General features: G+C 37.2%; 2 protein-coding genes across 3 annotated transcripts in view; both read right to left on the reverse strand.

The window, feature by feature from the left end:
* The window catches only part of gab2 (GRB2-associated binding protein 2), a 41,386-nt gene extending 38,218 nt beyond the window's left edge, over positions 1-3,168 (reverse strand). The window contains exon 1 of one of the 2 annotated variants that reach the window (XM_024277226.2): positions 2,524-3,168. In XM_024277226.2, the coding sequence (XP_024132994.1) occupies positions 2,524-2,595 (72 nt within the window). In that variant the 5' untranslated portion in view covers positions 2,596-3,168. The remainder of the gene's footprint in view (positions 1-2,523) is intronic. The other variant, XM_024277227.2, reaches the window with a different exon arrangement.
* An 882-nt stretch (positions 3,169-4,050) lies between these two features.
* Positions 4,051-10,407, reverse strand: nars2 (asparaginyl-tRNA synthetase 2, mitochondrial). Its single transcript, XM_024277228.2, has 14 exons — positions 10,097-10,407; positions 9,794-9,903; positions 9,588-9,708; positions 9,334-9,474; positions 8,292-8,372; positions 8,129-8,223; positions 7,924-8,056; positions 5,809-5,907; positions 5,681-5,718; positions 5,530-5,596; positions 5,318-5,455; positions 5,092-5,189; positions 4,313-4,339; positions 4,051-4,221 (listed from the first exon to the last, which is right to left on the reverse strand). Exons 1-14 carry the CDS (start codon positions 10,268-10,270, stop codon positions 4,077-4,079), a joined length of 1,467 nt encoding a protein of 488 aa, XP_024132996.1. The 5' UTR covers positions 10,271-10,407; the 3' UTR covers positions 4,051-4,076.
* Between the last annotated feature and the right edge of the window lie 9,546 nt (positions 10,408-19,953).

The raw sequence follows: 19,953 nt of genomic DNA on the forward strand, positions 1-19,953 counted from the left end.
CCCTCACCCCCCCTACAGACACTCCCACCTCTGGAACCTGAGCCCTCCTCCAAAAGGGAGATAAACTCCAACTGATTCATTCGGCTGTTTTTCTTATTTTGTGCAAATGTGTGTGAAAATTGACTTAAGCTGTCTGCAGTGCCGCTGTCACATGCTTGAGGAATGGAGAGGACGAGGGAGGGGGGGGCAGCATGCGTATTCTCATCATGTGTTTGTGCAGCAAAAAAAAAGGGGGCTGTTGTAGAGTCAGTGAGTCACCGTCGAGAGTTAATCGCATTTGTAAACAATTAGTAAACACACAACACGGTCTGGGCACGCCGGTTACAGTGAATACAATCTCCTGTCCTCGCCATCGTCTGCATCCAAGCTCCCCCCCTCTGTCCTGGTTTGCATAGGATTTGCATGCATATCATGCAGGAAATGCAACAGTTTTCTATCTCTGATGCAGTTTAGCATCAGCCACAGGAGGCTAAACATTGCTTTGCTAGTATTTCACAACTTAAAGATTGACAAGAACCGGCCTTTTCCGGATAGAGGAAAGCGGTCGCTTATTGACGAGGAACGCTGTAGTTAAGGGTTTAAAAAGAACTTCTAAATAATAATCTACAAGTGGATTTAAAGCATCCTTTACCTGTAGAATGATTTATTAAATATGTCGATATATAAGACACACTCCAATCATCTATTTTCAAAGCATTCCCAGAGGTCTTTTATCGTGATTGTCATTTTGTCACCGTAAATGAACGGTTTATTTTCAAACCTTTACTATAGACTTCCTCTACTCCCAACCTTGCTAATAACACATAAAAGAAAATGTCAGAAACCGCTACGTTAGCTGAGTTAGTATCCTATTAATACTTGAAACTCCCAGCATTGCTTACAAAACATAAAAACACAGTCTATTACTAAAAAAAATGTTTCCGTAACTATGCTAACTCCCAACATTGTTTCCATGTAAAAAAAATAGACTTACTGTGACTTCCCCAACTCCCAACCTCGCTAGTAACACACATAAAAAAGTCAGAAACAGCTATGTTAGCCAAGTTAGCATATTAACAATACTTGTAACTCTCAGACTTGCTTGCAAAACATAAAAACACAGTCTGATATTGCTAAAAAAATGTTTCTGTGACTATGGAAAGTACCAACCTTGTTTGTAACATGTAAAAAAAACACAGTCCGACTCTGCTACACGTTAGCCGAGTTAGCGTATTCACAATAGCATCCAACCTTTTTTGGAACGCGTAGAATACAGACAGTGTAGTGTACCTCTCAATATCACTTCGAGATGAGTAAATACAACCAGATTTAGTCCATACATAAGCCATTTCAGATAATAAGGCGTTTTGGTGATAAAAAATTAAGGCATCAGAATGGAGCAGAATCGGGAACTGGTGGCCCGCCTAGTGTATTTTCTGTGTCACAACTACAATCTTTTTCAAACCCTAATCTTGTTTCTTTTTGTCATCTACTCAGAAATGCTTAATTTTCTTAATATATGTCATTCATTAACAGAAAAATCCCTCAAAAACATGCTAAAAACACCCAAAAAACCCCTATTTTCAACGGTGGGTCTTTAAGGTTGTCAGATGACAGCGATCCTGCTGAGTAAATGGATCCAATTGTCCATAGTTTGAGTTAAAGTGGAAGGAATTTGGAATGGCCAGATTAGCGCATTTCACAAGTCTGCCTGCACAGGACGCCGTCTCATGACTGTTTTCTGGCTCGAACATGTTTACGTTGTTGTACGGAGGACATGGTCAGCTTTTCTCCTGTTGTTCTAAAAAGTTCTTGCTTTTTCATTTTTTTTTAACCCTCCCTCTCCTGCTGATCCGCTCTAGTCTGGTCTCTGTGTAAACACGGAGCAGCTTTAAGTGGAGGACAATGAGGAAAACAAAACAAAAAAAATACAGGATAAGAGGGGCTGCAGTTGAAGACGTCCAAGGATGGATTTCCAAACGAAATGAAGGGGAGGAGGAGATGACATCATGGTGGAGTCAGCCAGCAGGAACCCGGAGAGCCCTAGTAATGCAACACCAAACGTAAACAGCGGACAGCTGTATTTATAGAGAGATTGTCTCATGGTTCTATCAGCCTCCATAAATCCTATTATCTGATTTGCAGCCATGCTGCGGCCCAACAAGAGGCCAGCTCTGGATGCAAACACTGCAGCCTCCCTCCAGCCTCCAGCCTGGGCCTTTAACTCTCAGCTGCAACCATTGGTGGAGTTCTGAAAACTAGCAGCATCACGCCTGATTAGACATGACCTCATCATTACCAGGATGAAGCCAAATGACAGTTTGAGGGGCTGTTTAGTCCAAATCAGCAGCAGCTGGCAGGTATTACACAGGCTTAAACCCCCCAAAACACACCCCACGGATGACCTTCTAGTTCACGAATGGTTGCAGTTGCGCAGAAAAGATGCTGCACCTGCTGCTGCTGCAGCAACCGGACTTCAAAGCTGACGGTTGAAAGAAAGGGAGAAAACAAATATGAAGAGGGGAAAACTTTTTAAACACTCACGAATCTTCGGAGTTTCTTCTCCGGGGGGGATTTTCGGAGCCAGCCTTGGAAGATGATCTCCCCGCCGCTCATGTCTGCTGCTTCTTTCGCTCAAAAATAAAAATAATTTAAATAAAAAATAATAAAAAAGAAACCGTCACTAGAACATGACGGCTCCTGAGGGCCCGCCCGCTCACTCTGCTGTCGGCGCTCGGCTCTCCGTGCTGCAGCCCGCTCCCTCCATTGGATGAAAAACCAGGACCCCGTGCCCACCGTCCGGCCGTAGACCCTCCGTTTTCACCGGGTCTATCCCACTTCTTCTTCTTCTTCTTTTCGGCACGCTCTTAACTACGAGGCGCGGGAACGGCGGAGAAACTTCACTGATGCGGCGTGAGGAAGTACCGGAGAGCGTCTGCAGTTTGTTTTCCCAATTCACACCACGCCCACAGAGGGAGGGATGGGCTGCTGGGATGAACAGGATGGGAGAACAGCTTGCAGCAAAACGACGACGAGACGGCGGAACGACGCCTCTTCTAAGCTAACTCCCTCCTTAAGAAGCGCACGCGCCATGCAAACATTAAGGTCTCAATTTCGTTTAAAACCTTTACAAAACCAGTTTGAAAATAAAAATAAGTAAATACATGGATCCTTTTTAGCATTAACTAGTAAAAATTGATACGTTTTTGTAGGTGGGCTCTAAAAATAAGATAAAATAAGTTAAATTAGCAATGGTAATTAAAAACAATTAGCTTGGTGATTTTAATAGTAAATGGGGAAACAGTACCACCTGGTGGTGAGAATAGGATGTGCACACTGAATATTTTTTTAAACTTGTAACTTTTTAAATCAGATCAAACGATGATTGGAGTGGGACTTTAAAATGATCTAAGTGAAATCCAGAATATTTATTTTTGATTGATTTTAATTTATAGATATTACTATTAATATAAAGAACATTTAAACATTTTTACATCTCTTTTTTTTGTCCTCTAAATTTTCATAAAAGATAGTCACTCTTTTTAGTCTTGTTCTGCTGGAAAAAAATCAAAAATTGTCCTTATATAATGCCAAATTTAGTCAAAACTGTGCCTTTGACATGTTCTTATAGCATTTTTCTTTTCTTTCCTCTAACATGTCATGAAAGATGGTCATTCTTTCTTTATCTTGTTTTGCTGCATGTTTTTCTCCTAAAAAAAAATAGCCAAAAATCCTTCAAAATGAACCTTATGTAGCACCTTAAAGATAATCTGTGGATTAAGGCTTTACAAACTACCTGAAATATATTACTGCTGCAAACTTTTCAGCAGAAATATCTATAATTTTTTTAATGGAAATTTTGATGGTTAAAAAAGTAAAAGTTAGCCAAAGGCTTGTTTATATCTGTAGTCCTCCTGGCCATGATGTAAAAAAAGCAGACATACATATAGAAAAAAATACAAAATATATATTTATTATTGATTTCACCTTCTCAGGTCCTGAGTTTCATTCACTTGTTGCTCCTTACTGACCCGGTCAATTTACTGAAAGTCCAAAAAAGCTAAAAACTTGTTTTTTAAATATATTTTTATTTCATTTTAAAGGAGACAAGAATTGGAAAATCTCGGAAAAGGAATGACATCCTTGATGTTGTCAACACCAAGAATGCACTGTAAATATCTCTCAAATCCCAGTCCAAAGCCTCCGTGAGGAACCGAGCCGAACCGTCTCAAATCCAGATACCTGCAAATCCATAAAAAAAAAAGAAAATCAGCAACGACTTTAAATCTTTTTCACAAAATCATTTACACAAATGCATTTAGTTGGTTCTTACCAGCTGTAGGTTTCTTCTAATCCACACCTAAAAAAAGATTTAAAAAATCATCTAAGGATGAAAACTAAAAACTCACAAAAAAAAAGTATAAAACCCAACACTCATCGCTTCCTTGCACTAGGATCCAATAAATCGAGCTACTGGTACATCCACATACTTCTGTAAGCAGTCAAGATTAGATGAGAATTTACAAAACCACACCTGCTTTTCTACAAAATACTGATTCGTAAATATTTTCCAAGTGAGCACATCATTATTCTGTTTTTAAAAGATGAAAAAAACTTGTTTTCTTTGCATTTTTTTTTCAAAAACCCCATCATCGATTCCTCTATTTCCTTATTTTATGCAAATTTAGGTTTTAAGTTAGTGTTCCTATTCCAGATATGAATAAAGTTATGTAAATACAGTTGAAAAACAGGCCCTTAAGAAATAAGTAAAACATTTTCTTTAATCAAGCAAATAAAAGAAGTTTTATTTTTAGAAAAATAATTAAGACGTTTTCTCAAACTAAGATTATTGGAAAACGTTCTTTAAGGGTTTATTTTTCTTGCAATGTGGGTCTTTATACTTTAAGATTTTGTTTTTGTAATGATTTTACTCAAAATGTTAACCTGTAGAGAACATTAAAAGGCAAATAACTAAAAAACATGGAGGTTAAGGTCACATAAAGGTGAAATAAACTATATTTTTTCCCCTGAAAGCCTGACAAAAGGCCCAGCCAAAGCCAGAGTGCTGCTGGTGAACGTGCAGCAGCCTTCACACGTCGTCTGCATTCTTACTCTTGTAGCCGAGATCTCAGCAGACTCAGCCTCTCCTCTCTGAGCGAGCCCCCGCAGAGCTCTCCCACTCCTGGCACGAGCAGGTCCACTGCAGCTGCCTGTGCACAAACACCCGGGTTATGCAAATGCCCTGCAATGACCCACCTGGCACCCCGAGGGCGGAAACGAGCCGTTCAATCATTGATTTTTAATCCGCAGTGCTTTGACAGTGTAACCCGTGTCTTACTGTACGCTTGGGATGATCCTGGTTGTCTCTAGCATAAAAAGGCTTCAGGTCGTAGGGGTAATCAGTGATGAACACTGGAATGTTGCCGCAATGTTTCACCAGGTACTTCTCGTGTTCTGTCATCAGGTCACAACCCCACTGAGGAGAAGAAGAGCCGAGGTCAACGTGGACATCTGTGTGCAGCAGGCAAACATCAGAAAGAAAAAACTCACATCGGTAGGGAAGGTAAAATGTTCCGAACTGCGCTTCAGGACGTCTATGGCCTCAGTGTAGGTTATCCTAAGAGAACACAAGACCTTGAACGTTCGGCTCTCTTCCTCTTGATTTATGTATCTGTGCTGCATTTCTCCAAACCAAACTCACACAGGAAAGCTCTTCTTCAGCGCGTCGTCCACGGTGTCCTTGAGGTGCAGGAGGACACACATATGTAAGCTGAGATAATAGTGAAGTCAGACGCGGCGTTGAGCGTACGAGTGTCCTTCAGGACTCACCCTGTGTCCTGGAGCCACGTATTTGTGAAACAAATCCACATCCTCCTCACAGTGAGCCAGCACAGAGTCTGTGACTGATCTGAACAGGTCCTCCATGACCTAAAGAACAGGATGTCTCAGCATCAAAGCGACTTCAACCCTTTATACAATCACTGCTATTTCATTCGCTCTGTTTGTTTCTTTTACTTTTCCCAACAGAAGCTGGGATAGGCTCCAGCAACCTTATAACCCTTAAAGAGATTAAGTGGGTTTGGAAGATGTATGGATGGAAATAGAAAAAGATTTCTATGAAAAACTTCAACTTTTTTTTTTTTAGAGAAATCCTTAACATTTCTACAAGACTTCGGGGTTTAAAGTTGAAAAACATTTTTTTAAATGCTTTTTAGCTCCCTAAGATCATGTTCGCTTATTTGTTAAAGAGTTTGCATTGGTTACCACTTTTTATTTTCTTGTATTTTTTTTCTTCAAATTATTAAGTTTGTATCATTCTGTCTACAAAGCTCCAAAAAGATAATAAAAAAAAAAACTATTGATTCTTGAGGAGAAGTCAAGGACAGATGAAGATGTTCCGCCGGTAGAACTCAGAACAGCCATCTTGGATTTTGACTTCAGATAAAAATTGAATTGAATTAAGTTGTTTTGAAATGTGGAGGAATAAAAAGCAACAAAACATCTAGATTTTTGTTCCCCTAGAAATGATAACATTTCATATGTGCAAACTTTTATTTTAGACTTTTTTTTATATCAATTATCAGGGCATATCTATTTAAGAACATTTTCACAATCAAAGTTCAAAGCGGCTGATAAGAAAACTCTGATGCCCCAGCTTTCTAGCAGGATTTAAACACATCACTTACACACAAATCTTGAAGATGTGAAAAGAGTCTCACATCAGATTTGTGCATAAATGTGGTTTGTGTGTGTATCAGGCGATTTGTGTGTAATTGTTAAATATTTGTGTGTGTAGTTGGTTTCAAGCTGTTGTATTCTTAAGTTGTGTAAACTGTATTTTTTTGCATTTCATAATTTTTGCACTTATGTAAAAAATATATTGTATAAGTTACAAATCAAGAATAGGCACACACAAATCGGGCGGATACTATTTTCTCTCCACACACTGGGCCATTCTCCCCAGCTCACTGGGGGTACCCAGTCTTGGCGGGGAATCCAACTCTTTAATTAAAACAAATCATCACAAGGGCAATCAGAACGTCAAAGTGAAGAAATTCAATGAAGCGTGGATTTACGTGTTCTTTGAGAGGTTTATTTGCACCTCTGTGGTTTTAATGTGGTTCATTCCTGATATATCTGGGAAAATTTTATGTAAAAGACCACAACTTTTTCCATGTATTTTCTCCAACTTTCATCCGTGGCATTTGCACAAATTCTAAGTAGCAACAGTGTGACGTGGCCTCAAAGAAGGGGCTCTAGCATAGAGCCTTGTGGTACACCTCAGTGATGTGCAGTGAGGTTTGTGGCTGGCGAGTCACTGACTCTTTCTGTACCACATTAACAAACATACAAGCCCCAAATATTTACCAACAGCTACCTGAGTTTTACATCAGCTTTGTTAATAAGTACGAATAACAGGTGTATAATAGACCAAGGTAGAATCAAATGTACAGCGGTTTAGTATGACTTCCAAAAAAAAAAAAAGGTGAATGCTCCAGACAGATTATAACAGACATCAGAGGATGTACACTCTCACACAGAATTCACTCTGGTTTATATGAAGTTAGATTTAAGTATTGTCTGACCACAAAATATTTTCTTACTTGTAATAAGAAATGTGTGCCTCTGTTAAACTGCTTCATAACTGTAGAAACAATGACTTGAGTGTGTTGTAAACATTACTGCAAAAATGTCTATTTATGATTATCAATAATTAAACTGTCAAAAAGACATTTTCTACATGTTTTCTTTATGTTCTAATCTTACTTTATATCTGAAATGGGTTTGATATATCTGTTTATTGTATTTTCTTTTTAGATTTATTATATTAATACTTGAAATAAGTCAATAACAAATTAAGTCTTAAATCAACACATTGTGCTTCATCTTTCATTATTTTCGTTTTGTGTGAGATTCGTTCTGTGTGGGGGGGCGTTTCCACACCTTGGTCAGATCCTCGATGGACTCTGTAAAGGAGATTTCCGCCTCCACCATGAAAAACTCTGCCAGGTGACGTCGGCTCTGGGAGTTTTCAGCCCGGAAAGTCGGCCCAAACGTGTAAACTCTGGGAAACGCTCTGCAAGGAGAAAAACAACAAGTTTGAAAAACTGTCGCACAGAGAGAGGAAATGCGTTTTAGCTAATCTCACCCCGACATGACCTCCAAATGAAGCTGTCCTGACACAGTCAGGTACACGGGCACGGAAAAAAAACTCCCAACCTCGGCAAACGTCGTGCCTGGCGGCTGTTCAGAAAGTTAGAACAACTTTATGAAACCTTGGTGACACAAAACCCCTAAATTTATCGACCTACCTCCACCTGAAAGAGCTCTCCTGCCCCTTCACAGTCATTAGAGGTGATAGTTGGAGTGTGAATCTGTAGAAAACCATTGCTCTGGAGAAAAAAGAAAAATGCAAAAACTAAAGTTTAGGGCTGCCACGATTAGTTGACTAATCGACTATTAAAATAGTCGACGACTAATTTAAAAGTCAATTAGTTGTTACTTTATATTATATGGAGTCAGAGTGTAGTAAAGTTGAAAGTTATAAAGGTATAACACTAGCTTTTTGGACTATTTTGACATTTATTACGTTTTTAGGCTATTTTGGAGTTAGCTAATATTTCAGCTTCATGCTAGCAATTTGGCTAATTTAGGATTTTTTTCAGTTTTTTATCCTATTTTGGAGTTTGGCTAATATTTCAGCTTCATGCTAGCAATTTTGGCTAATTCAGGATTTTTTCTGTTTTTCAGGCTATTTGGAGTTTAGCTAATATTCCAGCAGCATGCTAGCTATTTTGGCTAATTTAGGATTTTTTTAGGCTATTTTGGAGTTTAACTAATATACCAGCAACATGCTAGCAATTTTGGCTAATTTAGGATTTTTTTAGGCTTTTTTGGAGTTTAGCTAATATTTCCGCTACATGCTAGCATTTTTGGCTAATTTAAGATTTTCTCTGTTTTTCAGGTTATTTTGGAGTTTAGCTAATATTTCAGCTGCAAGCTAACCGTTTTGGTTAATTTAGTTTTTTTTCAGTTTTTTTAAGCTAATTTGGCATTTAGAAAATATTTTAGCTGGCTGTCAGCTTCAGCGTTTTCAGCTATCAGCACTAGCATCTTCAGCGGCCAAATTCAGCTTACAGCATTCACACAAGCATTATTGCAAGTAATGCTATATATCTAGTTTTAGTTAGTTTAAAGCTAATGATGGTTAAGATGTGTGCTTTACGTCTAGTTTGCACATGACCCGATTAGTTGACTAATCTAAAAATAATCGGTGATTAGTCAAATATTAAAATTATGTTTTGTAGCAGCACTACTAAAGTTTAAAGTCACTTTAGATAAGAAAGTTCTCACCTTAAAATAAGAATGAATTGCAGCGGTGGCCTCACTTCGTATCCTCAGAAGAGAGCTGAAGGCATTTGTCCGGCACCTGAGATGTGGAAATTGACGGATGTACTCAAGGCTGTGGCGCTCTTTGATTTTGAAGGGAAAATCCTTTAAACAAAAAAGAAAAAGAAGAACAGCTCCTCCGATTTGTATTTGTGGAAATGATTCCTATAACTGATAGATGTGTGGAAAAGTACTGAGCGATCCTCATCTCCACCTACCACTGGGTTGCATTCTCCGATGACCTGGATTTGTTTGGCTTCCAGCTCAACCGGTTGCTTGAAGTGAGGGCTTTTCTTCAGGATCCCTTTGACTTCAACAGCACAGCCAAAGGAGAGCAACCTTCAGGCGAGCAGAACAGGCCTCAGAATCAAATTGCATCGCATTTATGGAAGATATTTAGGCAAAAACAAGTGGGAGCGCTTACGGATCGCTCTTCCCTGCTGGAGCAACAACCTGTAAGGACTTCAGTGAGCTTCCATCGTTCACATGCAGGAAAATATTGTTTTTTTGGGGTCTGTATGAGCGAACCCATCCCTGAAATACAGAAGTCAAGCATTACATACTAATTTTATTCAATCAGAATGCACAAATGAAATTAAAGAACGTGCTTGTATCCATTAAAAATGAATAACTCCATTTTGAGTCAATTTCTTATTTAAAAAACAGACATGTCTTTAACAGGTAAACATCAGGTTACTGGAAAAAATATCAATCCTAAATGTTTTACCTGAACTCGGACATCTTCTCCCACTTCAGCCCCTAAAAGAGCTTCCGAAACACGAAGTTTAGTTGGATTCTTCTCGCAGAAACGTCTGACACCAAACGAAACACAACGAGAAACCGGTGAAATTGATGACACAGGAAAGGCCCTCGCTACCGTTTGAAACATCATCTCAAACATTGATTTCTAGACGCCAAATTTGGAGCCAACATCACATTATGCATTTAAAAAACGGCTTCTGAGCGGTTCTGTTTTAAAATCTTGCTCTCTTTTTGACTTTCAGCTCGAGCGTGCAGACTTCCTGTTTAGGTCTATCCTGATACGTCAGTTTATGTCACATGTGTAATAACCAAACCAATCAGAGTCCACTAATCACAGTGATGCATTCTAGACCTTCGGGAGATGTAGTTAATTTGAAAAGCACAAGTTTATGTGGTTTTCGCGGTTAAAATACTACTCATACTATTTAAAAATGATTTTGCCATCAAATAAATATATATTGCTATTATCAGAAACATTTTAAAACATAAGAACGCAGATAAAATAGGAAATTTCCCCTTTGCGATATAAATAAATGTATTTTCTATTCTATTCTATTCTATTACATTCTATTCTATTCCGAGCCTTTTATAGGGCTATTAAAAAAAGTACACGACCAACTTAAATTTTTTACACAGAGATGTTGGTCATATTTTTCTTTTTCTTTTTTTAGTCAAAAACAAAAGCGTAAATTCTAATTTTTGGTAGTTTTTTTTTTCAAACATAGGAATCTATACCCTTTTTTTAAAGACTCCTCTGTCCTTTACAAAGTATTTTTTTAAATGTATTTAATTATTTATTTAATTACCTATTTGCTTAGTTATTCATTATTTATTAATTCAATTGTTTATTTGTTTAATTCTTATTTCATTTGATTGTTTGTATGGTTGATCATTCATTTAATCAGAAATGTCTCATTTAGACCTGCAGATCTTTGGCCAAGAGGAAGACTACAACACAGCCTAAAATATTTTATATAATTATAATAATAAAAAGATTAAAAAAACATCATGTAAAGGATTTTGTTTCCAGGTTTCCAGTTATTTCAAAATATTGTCAAACCAAGACTATTTTATTTAATTAAAAAAATAATAATACGACTATTTAAAACTAATGTGTAAATATAATTAAATCATTAACTGGTTTATCAAAATCAAGTCGATTCAGTTCCTTGATTGAGCCCTAAGCTTAGACAAGTCTAATTGTTCTTAAACATGTTTTCTGAGGTTTAAATATAATCTATCAATCCATTCAACACTTAGAGAAACAAGGTGGTTTATGTTTGAGTTAAACCTGTGACTTATCCAGTCAAATGGACTTGTTATCACATTAATCATACATGTATTCACCATCAGTGGATTCAGTTGTGTGTAAACTTTGCTAATTATAAGCTGGATCTTTTCTCATCGTTTGCTGATGAAGCTAAGCAGCGATATAATAAGATGCCACAGCTGTCAGCCGTGGACACCATGGCCTCAAATACCGACTGTCTGGCCATCATAAAACCCAATCTGCATTTAGGAGGACATAGGCCGTTTTTATAGTATGTGTGGAGCTAGACTTTAGTATTCCTGGAGGGATAACTGAAAACTTCCAACTTTATTTTTTGGAATTTGCAATATATACTTCGACCACAAAGAGGTGCTGTAGATCCATGAGATTTTCCACTATCCCCCAAACTCTCACCCTCTGAAGATTGATCATTTTCCTTCATTACATTATTCATTTTCAAGGTTTGAAGCGTCAACACGCTGTGGAACTGCTGTGAGTCCAGACTTCATCTGAAAGCGTTGACTGCTCATCACAGTGAGGAATTAGGGTCTCCGTTGGGTTTCACATCTTTCGCTGGTCCTGACATGTGACAACATGCTGGTGGGAGTGAAGCCTGATGGCATGTTGTAAGTATTTATATTACCCAAGACTTGCATCCTCCCACGGAGTCCATAAGGCAGTGAATGCGTGAAACAAGGTGACAACAGAATGCTTTTTAAAGGACTGTTGCACATAAAAAGATTTTAAAAAGTCAAATATGAGCCCACAAAAACCAGAAAAAGCCTCTTCAATGCTGCAGCACTTTACTCCTGGAGCGTCTTCAGGTAGACGAGCTGTTTGGCAGCAGCCTGACAGCCTTATTTGAACTTAACAACTTGTTAAAATCAATACCTGATTAGTCAGCAAAACAAAGGATTTTGCTGTAAAAGCTTGAAACTCGGGAGGATCACTAAACTCAGAGAGCGTCTTCTGCTCTCCTGCTTGTCCAACCACTGCGGCACCCGTATTGACGGCACCGCCTGCCACGAGCCTTCATCAGCTCCTCCGAATATTCTGCATTCACAAATGGAAGGCTGCATTGATTTTATGTAACATGGCTCGTTAAGTGCTGATTAGACCATTATAGTGATGTGATTTCAGGGAATGGGTTTGGGTGACAGGCGGCCAAACACAAATCAAAAGGAACTAATAGCCTTTTCGAAAAGAGATTTGGGCTGCTACACTGCTTCACCCATGACTCTCCAGTTACTATTACAATGATGTGTTTGTGTGTCTAATGGAGAAAATATCTATTACCAACAGTGCGCAAAACTCACTCTCTAGAAATGATGTGTTTGCCTTTAGAAGGGGCTACTTTCCTCCAAAATTTAGCATCTGGTTATACTTTATCATATTTTGTCATTAAATCTCAAATAAAAACAAACATTTTGATTCGGTAATCGAAGTTTTTGTGTAAATAGCTTTTTGGGGGGCTTAGTGTTCAACTTTGATTGATTTTTAAAACAACTTAAATGGTTAAAGAGGAAAATATAACTAGCTAATATTAGTTAACAGCTTTTCTGAGAAAAACAGGAACATTTATCACATTTAGATACAAATGGAGCTATTTTGCACCTTAAATGGCTTAATTTTGATCAAATTTGATGATAGTTATGCTCTAATTTGTTTCTCAATGTATATGTAAATGTGAGTTTTTGCTTTTCATCTAAAACAAGGTAAACAAAATTACAGCTGAAACATCAAAAATGCTTTCTCAACTAAAGTCATTATTTTAAAGAGAAATACAATTTTCACTTCAGCATGTGGAATGTTGGGATGTCCTGGCCCAATATTGATGCATAATATAATATGGACAAGTTTAACAAATTTTCCCATTTCAATAATTTAATTGGGAAAAAAAACTACTTTTGGTTGTAGAAATATTCTCAATTTTATTTTAATAAAAAATCAAATTTGACTTTTTTCCATTTCCAAGTACCCAAACACATATTTGTAGCACATGAAAACATGCTTCATTAAAGACCCACTCTGATAAAAATTGTGTTTTAAATGTGTTCTTGCAGCATTTTCTGATAATGGTAGACAAGAAAATGAAGCTTAAAATGTAATTTCTGAGTACTTCTTTATTAAAATTGTAGTAAGTCAGGAAAAAAATGCAGTTTGAAAAAGATCATATTTGTGACGTTGAGAATCTGTGGGGAGGGGTACAAGCTTATCCTTCTTTGTTTTCCTCGCCTTAGCTGAAATCGGACCCAAAACTTGCTCCAATCAGCTTCAACGTCCAAGTTTCAATCAACTCTTGCTTGTATACCCTATAAAGAAAGCTGTGGTCCCCAAACTTGGGCTGCAGACCGGTACAGGTCGGTCATTTGGTAGCGGGTCACAGACAGAAAAAGAGAAACATGTGCGGTAACTTAGATTATTTGTGTTTACTTCATTTTTGAATCCTAAAGGAATTTTTATTTTTCAAAACTCATGAATTCTGTTAACAACCTCTGTCTTGGTCACATGACTTCAAGCTTCCATGGCTTCTTGGTTGCTAAGCTAGTAGCCCAATGCTAACAAAAACCAAACAATAAAATGGATTTTGGAAGTTTCTTCTGGGAGAAACTAGCCAGTTTAGAAACTGAAGAAGAACCTGCGACTTCAAAGAACAATAAAGCTGAGAATTGTTAGAGCTTTCCTCCACAAACAGAATTTTTGAGACAGTTGTTCTCATTTAGCAGAAGCTGCTCTGTCTGATACGCGGCGACAGATTCTCGACTGTTTCACACACACAGATAATAAAGTTGGAGACACGGTGGATTCATGTTCAGATTATATTTAGAAAATACCAGTTTTACAACGCATTTTGTTTTACTTTATTTCTACATCACACCTTAGAAGTCTGACGTAGCTGAAGCTAGCATCCGGTTGTTAGCTTTGCTAGCTTAGCCTCCACTTTGATGTTAAAGGGAAAGTTTTCATCACAAAGTTCAAACCAGCTGCAAACATTTTACAGAAAATAAAGATTCAATTAAATAAAGTTGTTGATTTGTGCAAACTTTTAAAAGAGAGATTAGAGAATTTTCTTACATCAAGGCTGAAGAAACTTTAGCACAGAAAATGTTCTTTTGTGATTAAAAAAAATACCCATTGAATGAGGATTTATTTAAAGACAAAATATGACCAATCTTTTTGCGCTGAAAGGTAATCTGAGCCTGGATTGAGTGTTGAAATGTAATTCTTTGGGGGGAAAAATCATGTCATGTTTTCTTTAAGGATTTTTTCTAATCAGAAACAACTTTATCTCATTGAATCTTCATTATCTGTATAAACATATCTATTGATGTTCTCAGACTTTCTAAAATAAAATGTATTGTAGAAGCATTTTATTTTGAAAATACATTTTCAAAAACAGGAAGCTTAAAATGCCAAATTCGGATTGGTCCAGGGATAAATTTGACAAATTTAAACCGGTCCGTGGCCTGAAAAAAGTTGGGGATCACTGCTATAAAGGACACAGTTTTTTTTCATTTTGGCTTTAGAACATTCCTGTAGCCTAAAACTTCTCAACTTTAAAATTCAGATTCAATTCAATTTTATTTATATAGCCCAATATCACAAAGAAAATTAGCCTCATTGGGCTTCATTTTATAAGATCCCATATTGGTGCGATTGGCAGTAGATTCAGCTATTCCTGCTGTAGCTGGACTGTCTCAGCAGTTCCTGCAGCACAAAGACATTGATGGTACGAACTTTCCCACCTGTTCTCAGACCTCAGTCCGATAAAGAACATCACGTCTCACTTCGTCCACCAACACAATGTTACATTACAGGGTCCAGATCTGGGAGGAGATCGTTGCAGGAAACTATCCATTACTAGACTTGTGAAGGACACGTTCACCTGTACTGAGGCTCGTTTTGACTTGTTTTAAGGATGTTGCATCAAAGTTGGATCAACCTTTAGAGTAATTTCCGCTTCAATTTAGGGTGTAGCTCCAAACTCTATGGATTAATACATTTGATTTCCTTTAATTATTTCTGTGTTATTTTCTCATTTGCACATTCAACTGTATAAAATAGTATTTAATGAGAATATTTCATTCATTCAGATCTAATGTGTTATTTTTTGAGCAGAACAAAGAACACATAATAAAAAGTGGTTGTGCTGATATGGAGTTTCTTCTCCAATAAAGTCCCAGCTGTTTAATTTCTAAATCTATTTTTTTTTTACTCTGGAGGCTTTTATGAAACCAGACTCCCCAGAGATTTATTAGAATTAACTGAAAAAGCCCTTTCACAATAAGGCACCCTATTGTATTCCTCATTCACTCGTGGGCCAAATCCCAACTAAAGCGTTCTGTCATCCACACTTTGTCTTTGCAGCAGCATCAAGTGTCAGTGTCAGCTTTAAAAAGACACAGGCTGAGCTCTGCAGGAATTTCCCACCTCCCAAGAAGATGGAGTGCCCTTGTCCTCATTTACACAATCATTTGCACAAATTACAGTCGCCGTTCAGTCCTCGTCGTTATACTTTCGGACCACCTGAAGCACAGACTTGTTTTCCTACCTTGTTGGGGGTTCAGTGTCTGCTGAAATCTTCCCACAATGAGGGATTTATTGAATTTCCGGGTGGTAAACTTCGAATCTGCTGAAAGGAACCTTTAGAGTGAAATCCCAGCAACGTAAACTCCACGTTTACAGGCGGATAAAGAAAAAATAAACTGAAAATCAAGGAGTAGAGACTGTCATGATTGCTTCACTTGGATTCAGAGGTATTTTTAGCCTCACAGCTTGGCAACAAATTCATTTTAAAGTCAATGTCTTCCCTGAACCCCACAGATCACAAACAGAAACACAAAAGTTTGGTTTCTCCATAAATAGAGGATTTTATCCATGTTCATGTTTCATGGATCTGTGACTCTCGATTCTGAACTTTGACTAAAGCATCAGACTACGGTCAAATATCCTAAAATTCCACCGCGAGGCGACATAAATGCAAGTTTTTCAAGAAAATCGTCCAGTGAATTTTTTTATGAACGTTCATGGGTACCATTTGAGGTTATGCGTTGGCAGTAGATTAACATAAGGTTGCAAGAGACCAATAATAGACCCTTTTCACGTCACACAAAATGGCGACATCGTCATCAATGTGTGAAGTTATTTCTGGTTTTTGGGTCTAGACCAGGGGTCTGCAACTTGTGGCTCCAGAACTACGTCTGGCTCTTTTACCCCTCCATTGTGGCTCTATGATTAAAGAAAAATACAATGCTTTTGGTTTTAAAAAGGAATTGCAAAGTAAAGTTAAAAAAATAAAATAAAATAAAATGACTTATCACTCTGCGAGCGTCCAAAGCACAGTTGCTATAGTGGTTTAATAATCGAAAACTAAACATTTTGACAATTTCTAGGGTTTTAAGAGTGCTTCATGGTTGAAAAAATACAATTAACTAGCTATGTTTTAATTTTATAAAGTTAGATTTATGAATTTCTGGCTAAGAAACATCATAAACATTTAAAAATAATATATATATTTTTTTCCATTTTTGACATTATTTTACCTTCCACTAGATTTGCTCCAACGAGATGATTCTATGTGATATAGGAAGTCTTTTATTTTGAAAGGAAGTCTTCGGAACCTATTTTAAAAGTGACGAACTGTTTCATATTTGTGATATTTTCTCAAAAAGTTTGTTTTATTAATGCCCAAAAAATGTTTATTTAGCATAAAAAATAACAACATAAGTACAAAGTTTTATTTTTCTAAAGGACGTGTGTCTCCTTCTGGGCGGTAGAGAGAAATCGACCCAAGTGGGTCTTTAAGTGTTAAAGGTTGCAGACCCCTGGTCTAGACCAGCAGAGCGGACAACCGAACGCTGTTTAACACAATTTTACGTAAATATTAAAAGGTAACCTTATCAGTTGTAATGGAAAATTGAACATTTATTTTATAAATGTCCTACCTCACTGTATTTTCATTTCCTCTCTTAGATCCCTCACAGATGAAAACACAAATTTCAGTAGTCCTGCCTGCAGAATGCTCCACAGCTGATTCCCCAAATTCCTTTGGACAACATTAAACGAATTGTGGATTATTTCTCTCTTAAAACCCGGTCAAAGTACTTCATTGAACGCTGCTTGTTTGATTATGAAGGTAATTTAGGTTTTAGTCTTCTAATTTATGGTGACGCTAACGCTAGCAATAGCTTTGCGGATAAGACGAAAATCTGCAGAAGATCTTTTCTGTCCAGTTAGAAGTTGCCTAAATTTTCATGTTCACAAAATCAGTGAAAACAGAGCGAAAGTCAGACAATTAGTAAAACTTATTACTGTTGCAATGTACTGCGGCCGGTCAGTGAGCCGCTGTTCGCTCAGCCGTGGTTCTAACGTTGCTCCTGCTCATAACTGTGTCTGATCTGCGGGAAAATAAAGGTTGAAAAGGATCAAATTCATTGGAAACTTTCCAAAAATATGAAAGTGAGTGTCTCCACATAATGTTGTAAAATACGTACAGGCAGTATAGAACTTTTTTTTTCGAGGCAGCTCTTATTTTGAAAGCAAAAATGCGTGGCTTAACAGCGGCACATAAAATATTGGCTTTGCCAAAGCATTCCTGTTTTCAACCCTTTAAGGAAAAACCTAATTCATTTTAAATGTCCTTATTTCCAGTACTTCATTGAGGTCTCAGTGTTTTAATTGTCATATAATTAGTTTTTAATCAACTATGACCTGTAATTAATTAAGATAATAAATCATTTTTAATCTAATGTAATAATTGTAGTAAAAAGCTTCATTTTGAGGTATTTTTATTTAAATTTGTGAGATTGTGTCACAGTGAAAGATTAAAATACAACTAAAAAAGTGGCCTTATAGAGTTTTTTTTAACCATAACCTTTAGTTTTACATCACTAAGGGGGTCATTTTTTTCTATTTACAACAGTTTGGAGAAAAAACATAAAACCACGAGTTCCAGACTGTTCTAATATAATACATTAAAAAAAGTAGGAACAATGACCACAAACTTCTTATAAATACCATAATACACATGTTGACATTCTTTATTCCAAAGTTCATCATCACAGGAGAAAGAACATGACTGTGACGCAGCAGAAGAGAATATAAGAAGATGAGATACGAGGAGGAATTAAACTATTTAGACTTTGTTTCTTTAAAATAAAAAAATGCCTTATCATCTGGACAAAAACAAATGGAAAAAAGTGAAAACTTTCCTTCTGAAATGATGTTCTGTTTAACTTATCGTGATGTTTAGAATAAACCACTTTCCTCTGTTGCTGCAGAGCAACGTCAGTGTGGGCTCAGCAGCTGTTACCATGACAACCAACCCATCGTACCACGTAAAAGAAAAAAAAAGATATAAAAAGAAAAATAATTGATTTAATATTTATTTCATTAGGGATCATCGTGACAGTGTAATGATGCCCTTCTAGGTGACTTCGCAGAAGCAACCAGACGCAATCAGGTTTTCACGTCTTCCGTTAAGCAAGGGATAATGCCCGACGAATTGTGCATTAGTAGAAACTAACGCACACCGTGGAAGCCTGAACCATCCGACGTAATACTTCCATTAATTTTTAGTTCTTTATTGTTGTTATCACTTTTTCACCAAAAGTGGACTATTTGATGAGCAGCAGCCAATCAGAATCGAGCATTCACATGTACCATGGTATAATTCCTGATAATGGACCCTTCATCTGGAATTTTCCCTAACATAACAGATAGATTAAAATGCTGTAGATTAAAAATTAGATTAAAGTAATGCGCATATTTTTCTGTAATTAATTAACTGGTATTAACACAATAATTTAACACCAATAAAATTCTAATTTCTTTTCTCTTTCATAAAAAATGACAGATGAATTGATCCGGTTTCTTCCTGAATGATGTAAAATTCCTGCTTGCTGGATAAACCATTAGCTTCCATTCCAAGAGCGTTTTCATGAATGGTCCACGTGTTCTTTCTCTTTAACATTTGCCAGACAGCAATTAAAGCAGGATTAATGGCGGTAGCGTTTGCTCCCAGACCTCAGGTCGGAGGTTTCTACTTTAAGGTTGCAGCTGATGTCATTTTTCTTGTCATTGACAGAAACTTTAACGTAGCAGAGCAAACCAACTGCAGAGGAGCTCATACCTCCAGATGTAATGATCCAGCCTCATATTTCCTGTGGAAATTATTCATTTTTGAACGTCTGAGGCTGAATTGAACACTTTTTAAGGCCTGCTGAGGATCATTTAATACATTTTTTCTTGTTTTTCTCTGGTACCTAAAATCAACATTGCTTTTATTGTTTTAAAAGGATTTTTCTTTTTTGTAACTTTAAAACCCCATGGGTTCTATTTGCTGCTGCATCTCACACTGGTAACCATTGTTCAATAATTTTATAATCCATACCACACAACGCTTTGACATTTGCGGCTGAATGGGAGGCTTTTCGGCGGGGCATTCTGCACTCCACGCTAAGTGGCTTTTTGTTTAACAAGCACTTTGTTTTCCCGGGCGAACACGACCACGTCCCGTTTCAAGAGTCCCGCTAAAATGACCAGCGACTGGC

This window comes from Oryzias melastigma, linkage group LG13 (genome assembly GCF_002922805.2).
Source record: "Oryzias melastigma strain HK-1 linkage group LG13, ASM292280v2, whole genome shotgun sequence".
In the NCBI taxonomy this organism is placed as follows: Eukaryota; Metazoa; Chordata; class Actinopteri; order Beloniformes; family Adrianichthyidae; genus Oryzias; species Oryzias melastigma.

What these genes read in the sequence shown, in the direction of transcription:
- nars2 (XM_024277228.2), bottom strand. Translation starts at nt 10,270, where the DNA reads ATGTTTGAGATGATGTTTCAAACGGTAGCGAGGGCCTTTCCTGTGTCA. An exon ending in CATTTGGAGGTCATGTCGGG is followed by an intron (nt 8,057 to 8,128) that starts GTGAGATTAGCT and finishes TTCTCCTTGCAG; the next exon opens with AGCGTTTCCCAGAGTTTACA. An exon ending in ACGTGGCTCCAGGACACAGG is followed by an intron (nt 5,719 to 5,808) that starts GTGAGTCCTGAA and finishes CTGCACCTCAAG; the next exon opens with GACACCGTGGACGACGCGCT.